This window comes from Chelmon rostratus, chromosome 11 (genome assembly GCF_017976325.1).
Source record: "Chelmon rostratus isolate fCheRos1 chromosome 11, fCheRos1.pri, whole genome shotgun sequence".
Taxonomy (NCBI): domain Eukaryota; kingdom Metazoa; phylum Chordata; class Actinopteri; order Chaetodontiformes; family Chaetodontidae; genus Chelmon; species Chelmon rostratus.
In genome coordinates this window covers 26,994,208-27,011,421 of record NC_055668.1, presented here as the reverse complement: position 1 = coordinate 27,011,421, position 17,214 = coordinate 26,994,208, and the positions used below count along the sequence as shown (strand labels likewise).

At 47.9% G+C, this 17,214-nt stretch overlaps 1 protein-coding gene across 1 annotated transcript in view; it reads left to right on the top strand.

Annotated features, from left to right (window-relative positions):
• Positions 1-219: 219 nt before the first annotated feature.
• Positions 220-17,214, top strand: part of psda (pleckstrin and Sec7 domain containing a) — a 38,499-nt gene continuing 21,504 nt past the window's right edge. Inside the window, exons 1-3 of the mRNA XM_041946929.1 lie at positions 220-317; positions 1,082-1,319; positions 1,400-1,659. Of these exons, the coding sequence (XP_041802863.1) occupies positions 247-317; positions 1,082-1,319; positions 1,400-1,659 (569 nt within the window). The 5' untranslated portion in view covers positions 220-246. The remainder of the gene's footprint in view (positions 318-1,081; positions 1,320-1,399; positions 1,660-17,214) is intronic.

The following is a 17,214-nucleotide window of genomic DNA, read 5'->3' as shown; positions in this document are numbered from 1 at the left end:
CTTAATATTCACGTGTGATTAATGTTGGTTATCGTGGCGCAGGTGATGCGGGCGGAGGCTGAGGCGGCCGAGGAGGCGGAGGAGGACTCGGCCTTTGGGAGCAACCGCAGCGTCCTGGGAAACAGCTTCAGCCCCGCCGAAGCCTCCCTGAAGCCTCGGACAGGTGGAGGGGAGGAGGAGGAGGAGGAGGAGGAGGAGGAGGAAGAGGACGAGGAGGAAGGAGTGGTGAGCTGGGCCAGTGTGCGGATGCTGGGAGACCGACAGAGACAGAGAGCCACCAAGGAGGAGGACGAGGTGTTCAGTCTGCTGCTGAAGGGGTGAGTGCTCACACAGGTTTGAGTGAAGCAGGAGTTTGTCTGATGCTGTGAGCTGCAGACTGTTAACCTCTTAACTCCAGTGTCAAAAACCACGGCGGGCCTCACGCAGCCGGGCTAGCTCCGTGCTAACGGTCAGGTAGCGAATACAGGAAGAACGTTGTTTTCCAGAGTGAAGCCGCGTCACTGACTTGGCTTCAGAAGCATGTTTTTGGTGACTGGATCAGGAGGATAACCAGAGGCTGTGATTAGTGGAGATGTGAGGTCACATGAGCCCTCCGTCCAATAAAACTGTCCCACATGTAGCCCAGAGAAGAGGTGAGGAGAGGAGGAGGTTTCCATGTTGATAACCTCTTTGACCTCTTTAAAAACCCCGAAAGTCCCAGAACCCTTCTTTTAATGATGAGACTGGAAGCTTCTACTGACACACACACACACACACACACACATGCACGCACGCACGCGCACACACACACACACACACACACACACACACACACACACACACACACACAGAGACACACACACACACACACATGCACGCACGCACACGTGCGTGTGTGTGTGTGTCTGTCTGCGTGCGTGCGTGTGCGTGTGTGCGTGTGTGTGTGTGTCTCTGTGTGTGTGTGTGTGTGTGTGTGTCTCTGTGTGTGTGTGTGTGTGTGTGTGCGTATGCGTGTGCGTGCGTGTGTGTGTGTGTGTGATAAACATGTTGGAAAGCTTGTTGAAATAGTTCTTGATCTGATTGGTCTTTGTTTGCCCTTCAGGCCGCTGGAGGCGTCGTCCAACACACACGGCGGCCTCAAGTCTCCCATCTCCATCGGCAGCCCCCGCCGACCCTCCGACAGCAACCTCGACTCCTTCAGCCGCCATTTTGAAAGCATCATGGAGTCTCACCGGGCCAAAGGCACGTCGTACAGCAGCCTGGACAGCGTGGACCTTCTGACCTCCGGATCCACATCGGTGTTCACCTTCGACCTGCCCACCCTCACCCCTGAGATCCAGGTAGGAGAGCGGAGCTGAAAATGAATCGTGTTGATGTTTCCTGTCGGACGGCAGGAAGTGACGCCGGTGTGTGTGTTCAGAGTCAGATCTGCGAGAGCGCCAAACAGATCATCGAGCTGAGCTTCGCCCCGCTGGCCCACCCGGACCCGTCCGCCCCCTCGGAGACGTCGCGCTCCGAAATCACCCTCAGTGCCTCGGGGGCGGGGCTCCGAGGCGGCTCCAAAGACGACTCCGGCCCTCCGGTTCGATCCAGGTCGGAGAAAGAGTCGTGGCGTCGCTCCATCCTCAAAGATGGCTTCCGCAAGGCTAGCTCTGCCCCGTCACTCCACAGCAGCCCCAGGTGAGTGACAGCTGACGGTACTGGTCCAGACTGAGGACAGGAAGTGTTTGTTCTGGGTTCTGTTGCTCAGTTTGTGGTTGAGCCTTTGAGGGGGGGGCCCTTCTCATGCAGCCTGGAAGAAGCTGACGTTGTTCCCTCAGCATCATTGTTGTCATGGTACCCAGTGGAGTCAGTGTGGACCCACCGGGCTGGCTTCTTCTGTCCCCTTTATTCGACAGCTGAAAAGATTTTAGTTTAAGTTTGCATTCGCTCATGATTTTAAGGTGAGAGGAGGAGCGCCAGCCGGGGAACACGGGGGGAGCAATACTTCATTACTTCTAAAAAGCATCTTTCATGAGGACGGAAAGCTGTCAGAGCACAAACAGACACAGACGGAGTTCTCTGCAGAACGCCCTTAAAATGGAAAATAGAAAATAAATGATTCTGCTTAACAATAAGTATTTATGACTAGAAGGCAGCAGTTTGGGGGGGTTATTAGTATTATTTGAAAAACTTGAGTTTTTATATTTTCAAACTTCAGTGTCCAACATTTAACATTGGCCTCTCGCTGTCGTCGTCATGGAATCAGGATGATGAAGGAGCGATTTGTTCAGATCTGTGTGAATGTGATGAAAGAGCCTTCGTCGGCTGTGGTCTTCGTCTCCTCTGGCTGTGCAGGGATCCTGATCACAGCCAGACTTCATTTAGGGTGTTACCATCAATAAATAACAAGAGTGCAGTCACAGCCGTCAGCCACACGGGGGCAGCAGAGCAGCACGACAGACTGTGTGTGTGTGTGTGTGTGTGTGTGTGTGTGTGTGAGTGTGTGAGGATTTAACTGAACTGTACGCCCAGGCTGTGAGACAACACATGAGTTTAATTATAGAGTGTCTGATGTGTAGCTGAGCTGAATACACACACAGACACACAGACACACACACACACACACACACAGACACAGACACACACACACACACACACACAGACACACACAGACACACACAGACACACAGACACACACAGACGCACAGACACACACACACACACAGACACAGACACAGACACAGACACACACACACACACACAGACACGCACAGACGCACAGACACACACACACACAGACACGCACACACACACACACACAAACTGCAGCTCATTTCACTCTTTCAGGTGAAATGAGCTGCAGGTTTAACAGATTCCTGTTAAACCTGCTGAAAACACGGCGTGTTGATGACGAGAGACGGTTTCTTCATCGTCACCTGAAACTCTTTTAATCTGACGTCGGTGCTGAGAAATGTTCCTCAGATATTTTTAACTATAATTGGTCGTTTCGTCGGCTGCTGGCATGTTTATGTGTGGGGTGAATTTCACGAGCTCGGCCCATCCAGGCCGCTCAAACAGCACAGTGTGTTGCTCGGCAGCCTCCAGTCAGAAGGGTGTGGCTGTTCTGTCCAACATGAAGCAGTTAGTCAGTCGCTCTCATCTGCTGTGAGATCAGATCTGATCTGAAAGCTGTTCACAGGTCAGATCTTCATGCTGTTCTTCGTCTTCCATCTTTAATATGAAACTAAAGCTTCAAAGGTTTTTAGCTGCCGATCAGACAAAGTGAGAAAAGTGAACACAAACCTTTTTTTATGAGATTCAGTCCACACACACACACACACACACACACACACACACGTATTATAACCTGATACATACATCAACATTTACTTCACAACTTGATTCTGAACTCTCGTCTGTTCAGTCTGTTGTTGTCATACCTGGCCCTTCCTGTCAGGCAGCCAATCAAACCTGGCACCTGGCCAGTCTGTGGCTGCGGTAACCACGGCAACGGCAGATTAACTTCCTGGAGCGTGAGATGTCAGAGTTTAAAATAGACAAAGGGGGATGTTTTGTTGCGGCTCAGCACCTGGATCTGACACGGACAGGAAGAGGGGTCACATGACCATTTGGAGGTCTGTGCAGAGGGTTCTCCAGGCTGGTACCACAGGAGAACCCTTTATGGTTCTATCAAGCAGAGAACATCCCTGCCTTTTCACATACATGTCGACAATCAGAGTCTTTTTAACTGATGAGTAAAATATATATGTGTCGTGTTGCCACGACAACCAACAGCCAAACCATAGTGTCAGCAGTCCTGGTCGCAGCGTGGCTTCATGTGTAGCTCTCCGTTGTTCATGTTTCATGTTTATTTCTTGTGTTTGGTCAGTTGTTGAATGTGGTTAAACTTTATTAAACACGAACAACAACGACGTCCTGCTGGAAATTAACAGAGGTTAGCTTCAGCGTAGCATTAGCTCCGAGCTAGCTTTAGCCCAGGGTTAGCTTGATCATCAGGTTAGCTTCATACCACCGTTAGCTTCCTGTTTCACAGAGCCTCAGATAAAGTTGGGATCTGTGGTATAATAACGTGAGCGACACATGATTTACTAACTGAAACACGTGGATTTGGTTTTCAGTCAGTCTTTCAGATCCTGGTCTCGGTCTCAGACATGTTTCCTGTCACCATGCTGATCTTCTTGATCCGCTCATGTGACGCTTGTGACATTTGGCGATCAGTTTTGGTTCCACATCCTCTCGGTCCCGGCTTCCTGCTCCACATGGTTTCTGTTAACCAAACCGCAGCACATGTCGTGAGTCTCAGTCTGCTGACGCACCGGGACTCCAGCAGCCGACTCCAGCCGGTGTGATGGAGGGTTTGGTTCAGCCCGACTCTGCCGCTCTGCTATTACAGACGCTGTAAAGTCTGTATTTAACAATGAGTCGCTCCTCGCCTTTCTGTCAGTTCACCTCGTTTAAAGCTGGAGAGCGGCAGCGTCCTCTGGACTGTCCCTGTTTCAGCTTCAAGCACTGCATCATCAGTAAAGATTACAGGTGCATGTGGAAACACCTGTGGAAACATCAGAACCGAACATCATAGAAATACTTCCAGAGTGTCCTGCTGTCTGCAGACACGGACACCTGCAGTCAGTTCATTAGCGTCCTCAGAGGTCAACAGGATTCATCCCTTCTCAGATTTTCTTCAGCTTTAAAGTTTTAATCCTTCAAATCCCCGCCGTCTTGTTTCGTAGACCAATTTTTCTGTTTCCTGTGGTTGCTTCACAATAAAAGTCCAGTTGATGTGTTTTAATGTGAAGCAGCAGCTGTAGGAAATGTTGCGTTAGCATTAGCATTGATCCAGCTGTGACGTGACTGGAGGGTAGTAAACAGTGCGGCTGCATCGTTTCCTGTCAGTCCCTCGTGTGTGGGGGTGGCAGACTCCGCCACTGCTAAAAAAAACGCTGTGTAGAGAGATAATTACTGAATGGCTGAATGCATTCAGTGGCTGGCACTGAAAAGACGGAAGAACATAAAAAATGATAAAAAACAGGGTTTTAACGATTAGCCCACAACTTTTTTGTTAGCTTTAGCCCTGAGTAAGCTTTATTCATGGCTTTAGCTCATGATCAGCTTTATCTCCAGTTTAGCGGTCAGTCATAGTTGAGTCCATCTGTTACATCCCAGCGTTAGCTGGAGTTAGTGTTAGCTGGAGTTAGCGTTAGCTGGAGTTAGCGTTAGCTGGAGTTAGCGTTAGCTGCAGCTCCTGTCTGGAAGCTGAATGTTTCAGATGAATGTCTCATTTTTCAGGGACTAAAAAAACGTTCTTGTTGTTTGTATTTTCTTCTTTGTTCTTGTTGTTTGTATTTTCTTCTTTGTTCTTGTTGTTTGTATTTTCTTCTTTGTTCTTGTTCTTAAACTCTCAGAGTTTCGAGCAGAAACTCCTTCAGAGCTCGAACAGATTCACAAATTCAAGGAATGAAATGAAAACACAAGCTGAGCTGGGAGGTTTGTGCCTTTCAGTCTGGAGGAGTTCGCTGGTTTCCTTTGGCCTCCGTCCACCCCCTCCACTGGGTGTGGACGCAGAGAATTCAAATTCAAACACAAACTTTATTGTTTCCAGTTGAAAACAAATCAAACCACAGTGAGAGTTTCCTGAAAGCAAAGCAGAGAAAAACAAGATCACACTCTAACAGCTTCTTCTTCACTATCACACACACACACACACACACACACACACACACACACACACACACACACACACACACACACACACACACACACACTCTCACACACACACACACACACACTCACTCACTCACTCACACACACACACACACACACACACACACACACACACACACATATTTTTATCAGCCTATAGAGGGAAATTCCAGATGGATTCATTCAGCCAGCGTTTCAGAGACGGGATGGAAAGAAAGACCTCCCACTCCTGTCAGACAACTAGAGACACTCCCTGAACACAAACTCTGAAATCTCCTCCTCCTCCTCCTCCTCCTCCTCCTCCTCCTCCTCCTCCTCCTCCTTGTCCTTTCTGTGTGGATCTTTTCCATCTGCTGTTTGGGGGCTCTGACCTCTGACCTGCTGGTGCTGCTGGTGATGCTGCTGCTTTACGGATTGTTGAAGTGTGCGTTCCTACGGTGCCTGAACGCCATCAGCCTGTTGTTATTACTGCTGCTGTTAACTGTTCTATATGTGAGAGGCTGCGCATTCCTATAGCAGCAAACAGCAAGTCTCACCTGTGTGTGTGTGTGTGTGTGTGTGCGTGCGTGCGTGCGTGCGTGTGCGTGCGTGTGTGTGTTGTAATCTTCTCTGTTCTTTGCTTTGGTAGCTGGTTCGGCTAACGTGCACATGAGCGTGCATGTCAGTGTGTGCTAGTGCACGTGAGCGTGCATGTGATCCTGTGAAGCTGTTGGCCGTCCTCACAGCTTTTAGAAACGTGAGCGCCGTTCAGACTTTAACCACCTGGAACACATTTTACTTGCTGTGTTATGTAGCTAGAGTTAGCGTGAGAGCTAGCAAGCTAATAATCGTGTTCCATGGGTTGATGCATCAGTCTGAATCTGTTCACACATCCCTGTTCACCCAGCTGTTGGTCCTCTCGCCTGCTGAGTGTCCGGCTGCGTCACTCGACGTTGTCGTTCTCGTCATCTTGGTGTTTCTTGTTTGTTCTGGTGGGAGATTCTCTTGCAGAGCGACATCTTGTGGCTGAAAGTACCACATATAGAACTGCTGATAATACTCAAACATTAAATTCCACTGTAGTTTTGGTGCTCTGTGGTCTTTATTAAATTTAAAGTTTCTCATTTGCATGCATTCGTCTTTATAATGAACTTATGAACGACTTATTGTGATAGGATGACGTTATTAAGATCATAATTCATATAGAACAACCTCCTTATTATCAGTGAACAGTCATGTTAGGCATTAATAAATGAACAGACAACAACGAACACTGTGAAATAAAGTAACAAATGAAAAGTGGGGGGGGGGTTTCTCTCTGCGAACAGAAGAAACTCACAGCGAATCAAACTTCATGTTTGTTACAAGAGATCTGAGAAAAGAGTTCCAGGAAGGTAAGAGGAGACAAAGAGAGGAAGACGGGAAGGAGAGGACAGAGGGAGGAGGAGGAGGAGGAGGAGGAGGAGGAGGAGGGGCATCCCGGGTCAGACAGGGCAGGAAGCACATACCTCCTCCTCCCCCCTCAGTGGAGGAAAAAAAGCCAGCTGATGGACGAGCGGGGAGGGAGGAGAAGATTTGACTGTGACGAGGAGGAGAGAGAAAGTTGTGCAGTGAAGTTGTTGAGAGAAAAGCTGTCGTTGAGATTTTTAGTGTTGAAGAAACGGAGGGGAGGAGGAGGAGGAGGAGGAGGAGGAGGAGGAAGGAGCTGACAGAGCGGCGAGGAGGGAAAGCAGCCGGAGGAGGAGGACTGAAACAGGCGGATTAGAGAGGAGGAGACGCTGCCGCCGCCGGAGGAAAACGCTCTGAATGAAACAGACGCACTGAAGCAGAGCTGGAAACGGGCGTCTTCCTATGATGTCATCACATTAACGCCTGGATGATGTCACTCCGTTTCCCTCGGTGACGCCGATGAGGATGAGTTTTGATTGGCGGCTGATCGGCCGCTGACATCGCAGGCTGGGTGCGGGAGTGGGCGGGGCCACGTCAACATGGCCAGCTACCTGCTGTGCTGGGGGGGGCGGGGCTCTGGAGGACAGGTACCTGTACGCCCCGCCCTACCCGGCCGTGTACAGGTGAGTGTGCTGTTCAGGGTCTTCAGGGTTACAGCAGATATTATATTATTATCATAATGTGACAGAAATGAGCCCCCAGAGTACAAGCAGTGAGAAACCTGTCAGCGCCCTCTGCTGGACAAAGTCCCACAGTGGTGCAAAGTAACACAGTACAATTACTTTATATTGTACTTCATTACATTTATCTGACAGCTTCGTTACTTCACTCATTTAGGTTTTGTTTTGAGTTTTTACACACAAACATGAAGAGTTTCTAAAATCTAACAAAGTTTTGTTAGAAATGAAACAACAGTTGATACAAGAACAGCTGAAATGATCAGATTCATTGATTGACAGAAAATGACTGATCATCTATTGATGAGGTTTCAGTGATTGTTGATGTTTGATCTGCTGCTTTTCCTCTGAATGATCTGAATGATCTGAATGATCTGAATGTGTTTGTAATAATGTGGAGCTTTGGACTAAACAAACACTGTGAAGGCGTCACTTTGGCCTCATCGTCACCACATTTCTCACTATTTTCACAATGTTTCCAAACCGATCGATCGATCGATTAATGGAGGAAATAATCAGCTGATTGATCCAGAATGAAAAGAATCATTAGTTCAAATGAAGCTCAACCAGCTCCAACAGTAAAATCCTGCTTTGACATGAACGACTGAGTCACAGTAATCTGATGAGATCAGAGAGAACAGGAGAACAGAAGAACAGAAGAACAGGAGAACAGGAGAACAGTGGAACAGGAGAACAGTGGAACAGGAGAACAGTGGAACAGGAGAACAGGAGAACAGGAGAACAGAGAGAACAGGAGGACAGGAGAACAGGAGAACAGAACAGGGATGTTTTACTGCACTCAGTACTTTTACTTTAATACTTGAAGTACATTTACTGATTACACTGACATACTTTTACTGAACTTTGACCTGTAACAGAGTATTTTATGGTGTGGTGTTAGTGCTCCTCCTTGGTTGGGATGAAAACCTGCAGCCACACGACCCTTTGTGGAACAGTTTGGCCTGTATTAGTACTTTAACTGAAGTAAAGGATCTGAGTACTTCACGTCTGGAAACCCATGTATTAGTGATCAGATGATGCTGAGTTTGATTTATTGTGTCTGTTTTGGGTTATTACAAATCAAAGCTGGTCCAGTCTGTCTGTCTGTCTGTCTGTCTGTCTGCCTGCCTGCCTGTCTGTCTGTCTGATGCTTCAAGCTGCATGAACTAGATTTCACAGACGAACAGTGTGAAGTGTTGCAGACAGGGGGCGCTGCAGCAGCCAACAGACACAGCACTCTGCAGCTCTGTTGGAGCAGCAGACGCTGAGGCTCATGGGTAATGTAGTACTTCGAGCCTTCCACAAACCAAACAGAGGAGAACCTGATTCACCAGGAAGGTGACAGACCTCGACCTTGGTTTGGTCCCTGAGGATCTGATCGAACTCTTTACTGCGATGTTTCCGTGGCAACGGTGCAGTACTCACCAGAACTGGTGGCTCATCACAGGAAGAGACTTGATGGTCCTTGATGAAACATGAGGTCCCGCTGATGCTTCATCTGATTCTTTAAACCCTCTGAACTAAATGTCTGCGTCTGTTTGTCTGTCCTTCAGTCCAAACCTCAGTTTCTGTTTCACACTTTTAGAAACCAACAACAGAAATGTTGTTTCTGTTGATCTACTGATGAGATGTGTTCAGTCCTGGAGCTTTTTCTCTGACCTCAGGCCTGCAGAGGAACCTGCAGATCCATCAGCAGCTTGTTTTATATCGTGTCCGGTTGATTTACTTACAGCAGGAAGCAGAGGACGCTGTGCTACGAGGACACGAGCTTGAACCGTGTTAGATGATTCTGTTGTCGTGAGATAAATAATGATGATAATAATCACGCAGCATTAGCAGCGATCACTTTTATTCCCTTTCATGTTTTCTTGTTCGCTTGTTTGTGACTGACGTGAGACAGCATGATGACTGACAGTCAGGTATTCTGTCTTTGAGCTCTGTGTTTGGTCTCCTCCAGCTCTTCAGCTGCTAAATGCTGCTCTACGTCCACCTGCTGGTCTCTGCCTGAGCGCGTCGGCTGGTTGCTGCTCGGCAGCTCGTCATCAGAGACTGAACCAGGCTGAACAAATAGAAATACTGGTGCATGACTCGGAAGTCTAGAACATTTTCTCTTCCACCTTTTGTCCCATGATCCTCTTTGATCCCATGATCCTCTGCTGCTCTGATTACAAAACGATTCTGGTGTCAAACTCTGCTGGATACTTTAGCATGAAAACCTCCATGAAATCCTTGATATTGGCCTTCAAACCGCAACCAGAATCTGTTCTGTCCTCTGGTTTAAACCTCCAGGGGGGAAATGACCCCCCACCACTGCTCTGCAGAGAGGTCAAAGGTCAGATGGTCTGACTCAGAGAAGCTTCATATTAGTCCTAAAATGTTCATGTTTGTGTCTCTCAGCAGCCTCAACCAGTGGTGGAAAGTAACTAAGTACATTTACTCAACTATTTAACTTAGGTACAAATTTGAGGTACTTGTACTTTACTTGAGTCTTTTTACAGTGTAGTATTAATACTTCAGAGAAAACACAAGCAGTAGTTTCCATAATCCCTCAGTGTGCATGTTTGACCTGTTTAGGCGCCTGATGGCGCTCAGTTTTAGCTTCCTGTCGGTCGCCATCTTTAGATGAAATGAAGGGAGGATTTAAGGAGAGCTGGAACAAAGCAAAGATGTGTTGAGGGAGGGATCTGCATCACCTCAGAGGAGGACGGCGCTGACTTGAACAGACCTTTACTATATGACCCTCCCGTGACCCCCGGGTGGTCTGCGGATCCTTCTGGACGAGCTTCTTCCGGGTTTGGTTCAGTTTTCTCGTTAAACTGCTGGAAGTCGTCGGTTCGACTCGGCAGTAAGGGGCCTCTGCTTCGCTCTGCATCACTTCAAACAGAATCCGTCATGAGCCTCGCTGTGTTTCAGAGTCCAGACCTTCTGCTGGATCACAGTCCCTGCAGGCAGAGGATCTCCTCTGCAGTCTGGAGGAAGTTTGCTGCTTTAAGTTTTCTACCGAGCATCTATTATAGATCAAGCTCTTGTTTCACAGAGGAGCCTGAGTGGAACATGTGAACTCTGTTTACCCCCCCCCCCCCCCCGTCTTATTAAACACAGCCTGGATATCACAGAGTGGCAGCGGAGTCGTATTGATGGATCTGTTTGGTGAGATTTGTCTCGTTTTACCTCTAAATAACAATCAGAACATTTATTTTTTTTCACGTCTTTTTCTGTGGCGTCAGACTGACGTTGAGTTTAACGCAGCTGCTGGCGAACAGCAGGGATGATGCTGACTGACTCCATCACAGATCTGCTACAACAACACCGTCAGCTGTTTAAACCATTAGAAGTGTTGTATGTGGACACTGAAGGGACAAATACCTTCAGTGGACGAGTGAAGTCTGTCACAAACAATGGGTGGAGGGATGGTGGATGGATGATGGTGGATGATGGGTGGATGGATGGATGATGGGTGGATAGATGATGGATGATGGGTGGATGATGGATGGATGATGGGTGGATGATGGGTGGATGATGGATGGTGGATGGATGATGGGTGGATGATGGATGGATGATGGGTGGATGATGGGTGGATGATGGGTGGATGATGGATGATGGGTGGATGATGGATGATGAATGATGGATGATGGATGATGGGTGGATGATGGATGATGGGTGGATGATGGATAGATGATGGGTGGATGATGGATGATGGGTGGATGATGGATGATGGATGGATGATGGGTGGATGATGGATGATGGATGGATGAAGGGTGGATGATGGGTGGATGATGGATGATGGATGATGGGTGGATGATGGATGATGGGTGGATGATGGATAGATGATGGGTGGATGATGGATGATGGGTGGATGATGGATAGATGATGGGTGGATGATGGATGATGGATGATGGGTGGATGATGGATTATGGATGGATGATGGATGATGGATGATGGGTGGATGATGGATGATGGGTGGATAGATGATGGGTGGATGATGGATGATGGATGGATGATGGATGGATGATGGGTGGATGATGGATGATGGGTGGATAGATGATGGGTGGATGATGGATGATGGATGATGGGTGGATAGATGATGGGTGGATGATGGATGATGGATGGATGATGGATGGATGATGGGTGGATGATGGATGATGGATGATGGGTGGATGATGGGTGGATGATGGATGATGGATGGATGATGGGTGGATGATGGGTGGATGATGGATGGATGATGGGTGGATGATGGATGATGGGTGGATGATGGATGGATGATGGGTGGATGATGGGTGGATGATGGGTGGATGATCGATGGATGATGGGTGGATGATGGATGATGGATGGATGATGGATGGATGATGGGTGGATGATGGATGATGGATGATGGGTGGATGATGGATGATGGGTGGATGATGGATGATGGGTGGGTCCCGTCAGTGTGTTTGCTTTGACAATAATAACAAAGGTCACCTGTAACCTGCATTAATTGATTAAACTGTAATGAAGTGATCGTTGATTAATGGTGATGTCATGCTGTCAAGCCTCTGATTGGACCTTTAGATCAGATTCAGCTGCTGTTTCTCAGGTTATGACGACAGTTAAACCTGAAGAAGTACTTCCTCTAACCTGGAACATTAGCCAGGTGGATGTAGTCTCCTACACGTCAATCATACGGCCGTTTAGTTTGGAACATTCACAACCTCTAAAAAACTGGACCTGCGTGTTCTGGTGCTTCAGTTTCACAGCGAAGCTGCTTCAGGTTTGATTTCTGAGCAGGTTGTGCCGTTGTGTGGTGTCACAGCTGATCAGATGTCAGCCAGCAGCGTGTCTGCAGACCCTGTGTGGCGTCCTCCTCTTCCTCTGGTCTCTGTGTCCATGCAGTCCAACAGACTCAAAAGAAGACGAGCTGTAAACATCATCTCAAAGTGTGGTGATACTCTTCATCCTTCATCACCACACACACACACACACACACACACAGACACACACACACACAGTCACACCATGTGGATCCATCCGCCGCTGAAAATAGTCCCAACAGAAGCTCTGCCTTCTGAGAGACGGCTGAGAGCCACAGACAGGAAGTGAGACAGTATTTAGAGCTGGTCGGTTTGGGTCCAAACATGTAGAGAATGGGAGCAGGCTGAACGCTGGTGCTCGTGTTGGCGGTTTGTTGTGGTTTCAGACCGGATGAATGAAAGCTGACTGACACACCCTGGAAAATAACAGTCTGTCTGTCTCTCACTCTGTCTTCTGTCTGTCTCTATATTTGTCCCTCGTTTCTATTTCCCGTCTTTCTCTTTCTTCTGTCCTTTGATCTTTCTTTTCTCCTGTTTTCTCCCTCCGCCGGTCGGTGAGTCATCGTTTTCAGCCTCTCTGCCGGCGAGACGGCCGATGGATCGAACCAATCCTGGCTCAGAGACGGGGTGTTTGGGGTTGTTTTTTCTAGCTCCGGTGTTTTTTGGGTAAAGTGAACTAGATATTTGGAGTTTGGAGCCCGGGTCAAGGATGTGGATCATACTTTAATATCTGTCTGTGTTGGGGGCCAACATGGGTGTTTTACCTTCCGCCGTTTTGGGCCTCTGCCTCTCAGTACTGTGGTCATGGGGGGTGTCGTAGAGTTTGATCATTTGAACGACACAGTTTGACGGATGTGAGGCGTCCATCTTTAATTTTCTTTCTTTTCTATAAATATTGCAAAAGTATGGCTGCTCCTAATCCAACACGATGCCCAAACAGCTTTATTTTAGGCGGATCAGATGCTGCTGATCAGGATCCTTTAGGAGACCAGGACCTGCAGTACTCGTTCTCAGAGCAGCCTCTCAGAATCTGGACCTTAATGTTCGGGTGCATTCACTTTCCAAACAGTCACAGATTCACTTCTCATCATTTTTTGCATTAAAGCCACGATTGATGTGATGTTTCTGAGAACTTTTCTCTTTTTTCCTGTATTTTATTCTGAAGGGGGAAATGACATCATTTGGTTTTGTAACTGGAATAAATCTGAAGTGGTCTTCTGTCCACCTGTCAGACCGCCATCTGTTGAGTTATGTGTCTGTTCCACTCGCCCGTTAAATCCCTGGAAGTGGAGTCAGAGATGGACCGCCCCCCCCCCCCCCCCCCCCGGTGGCTGCTGGGTAAAAAAAAATAAAAAAGCAAGAATTTCCTGGCGTCCTGTCGAGTGAAGTTCCCCGGCTGCCGGTGGAGAGGTTATTTCTGTCCTGGATGAATGACTTGTGTTGGTGGAGGAAGGACTCGCCGACAGAAACATCCGCACTCACGTTCACTCCGTTCATGAGGAAATACTACGACCGCGCCGGCGCTCCTCTCAGTTTGTGGCTCTGAGTGTATTTTGGGTGTTTGAATGTTCCGTGTTTGTGTCGTATCCTGTGTGTGCAGCAGAGCCGTGGCGTCCCTGAAGGCCACACGACCGTCCCTCTTTTAAAAGCACGTTTTGGCCTCGGTATAAAGAACTAACCCGAACCGTTTCTCCAGTTGTCCTCACCTGGTAAAACCAGCCAATCAGAGCTCTGGAGGTGAGATTAAGAGTGAGACTTTAGCTTGTTGTCAGTTCACTTCAGATAATTTTGAGATGTGTCAGACACCAGAAATAGTTTTTAAAGTGGACCCACACACTCAAATAAATGTTGTGTAGAGGAACTAAATCCTCGTGTTTCTGCCCAGAAAGTCCGTTAAAGAAATATTCAGCACGCGGCCGTCAAAGAACGTGTCGATCAGGAGCTTCAGCTGGTCGGGGAAGCCAGGCTAGCCGTTTCTATCTGTTTCCAGTCTTAATGCTAAGCTAACCAGCTTCATACCTAGTGTACAGAACATGTGATGATCAGTGTGAACATGTGACTCTCAGAGAGGAAGAGAAACATGAAGCCTCCTGCTGCCTGTCCCCCCCCCCCCCCCCCCATCCTGTGTGGTACAGTTTCAGTCCCTGTGGTTACTGCTGATAATCGTTACACCTTTGTCAGTTACAACGGGTCAGCTGGTATTTCAGGCATCAGAACCAGCCAGTGTCGGGACAGCAGCAGAAACTGTGGGGGGGGGGGGGGGGGGGGGGGGGGGCAGCAAAGGAAAGGAGGTCCAGCACCAGGCTCAGCTGCAACCAAACATGATGCCAGCCCCATCCAATGAGCAGCTCTGTAGGCCCAGCAGTTATTGGTGTTACCACAGAGGAAGACAAGCGGCGCAGCATCCCGCCGCCCGCACAAACAGGCCAGCTGATCAGTATTTTTTCATCTTCTCTCACCGAGTTTGACGGCTTGCTATCGGTGACATTGACCAATAGGAGCACAGTGTTTAGCGACGTTGGCCAATTGGAGCGCAGTGCTCAGTGATGTTGGCCAATAACAGAACAGTGTTCGATGACATTGACCAATAGGAGCGCAGTGTTTGTTGATGTTGAGCAGCAGAGGTGGAGATGGCCTACATTTCCCATCATGCACCTGGATAGAGAGCCAGCCACACCGCTCAACCATCTGCAACACGTGGATGCAAGATTAGAGCTGCAACAACTAATCGATCAATAAAATGAATCAGCTTCTGTCGTGATGATCGATTTGTAAAGATATTTTTGATGTGTGATTCATTTGTTCTCGTCTGCTGCTGTAAACTCAAAGTTTTTCTGACATTTTATAGGCCAGATGATTGATGAGGCGATTGAGAAAATGATCCTCTGTTGATCCTCAGAGGAGAAATGTTGCACCAGCACAGGGACAGAAATCAGCCCGATAAACAGAGAAAAGTAGAAAATGAATAATGAGAAATGTTTAAGGACAGAAATAGAAACGGAAAGTATAGAAGAGCAATCAAACAAGTTTACATAAAGTACCCGAGAATCACTGAAGTGTAGAGAAAAGTCCAAAAACAAGGAACAGTGGTGAGAGAGCTGCTGCCACAGGCCAAGAGCAGGTAACCCTGATGACATCACTGTGACATCACCAGGGTCACTTTCTCCTTCAGTGACACAGAGCTCGATGAACCGCTGCTGTGTGTAAAATCAGCAGAATATGTTCAAATGAAAGGCGTAGACCTGAACCTGACCTGGTCTGATCCACCGAAGGGAACTTGGAGTTCATTAAGGGAAGTAGATGGAGAGCACGCTGTGCTTCAGCCACTTCCTATTTACTGACTCTCATTCATAACTCTCACTTCATTTCCTCCCCATGGTCGAGTTCTCTTCGCTGTTTCAGAAAGTCGCTTTATTTAAAGAGAGGCTGCGATGAAGAAGGGCTGATGGAGAGCGGACTCATCGCAGCAGCAGCAGCAGCAGAGAGGTGCGTTCAATTCAGCAGAATTCTGCTCGGCTCGGCTGAACTGAGAGTAAATGAAACTGTATTGATCCCTGAGGGGACGCTGGTCGATGCAGCGCCGGCGAACGCCGCAGTTATAAATAGACTGCAGTCTGTTAAAGGAAATATAAGCACATCCAGCGCCACCACATGTTTACATACCGAGGAATGAACAAGAAGCATCAAATGCATGAAGTGACGTGATGAAAGTGACGCTGAGCGTGGACACGCTCTGTATGAAAGAGACGAGAGATGGTGTGAGAGGAACTGCTGGCATCATCTGCGTGCTAACAGAGTGGCTGTTGTTCAGGTGTTCAGGTGTTCAGTGTTCTTAAAGAGCCACGTGTGAGGGGAATGGTTCAAACAGTTAGCATGCTAACAGCTCTGTGAACAGACACTTACACACAGTGGTGGTTTCAGCTAAATGCTAACATGCTGATGTTTCACAGGTGTGCTGTTTACCATGTTCACCAACGGAGTTTAGCGTGTTAGCATGCAAACATTTGCTAATTGGCACTAAAAAGTTATTATTGAGATATTTTTGTCTGAACTGAACTGGTGCTATTTTTCCTTATTTCCATCTTGGATGAACCTGAAGGTTTTCCCATCATGCTTTGGGGCACAGAGACAGGACAGGACAGGATCAGAGCTCCGCCCGAGCCGTGTGTCTGTATCCAGAATTTTCTGGGTTTTGCTGAATCTGCATTTAGCTGCTGGCAGTTCCTGTTTGCAGCGTAACCATAGAAACAACACTCAGCGTTTTACTGCTGACGCTGAAGACGTCTGAATTTTATGAGGCAAGACGAGAAGTCAGTTTGGTCCTGGAGTTACGACAATGAAGAGGACAACACATTCGAAAACACGCACACACACACACTCACAGAGCAGCTCTCTGTATTCACATTTATTTGTGAATTGATCTGAAACAGTTAATTCTTCAAACCAAATCGTATTGTGAATGCTGCTGAAATGTGTGTGCTGGTCTACATGGATCCTTCAGAGATGGAGCTTCCTGTTAACGAGTAACATCCTTTCAGTTTGACCAGAAACAGCTGTTATCTCTCTCACCAAAGCCCCCAGACTCCATTCACAGAAACAGTGATTTAACGTGGTCAAACACACTTCATTCAAACTGACAG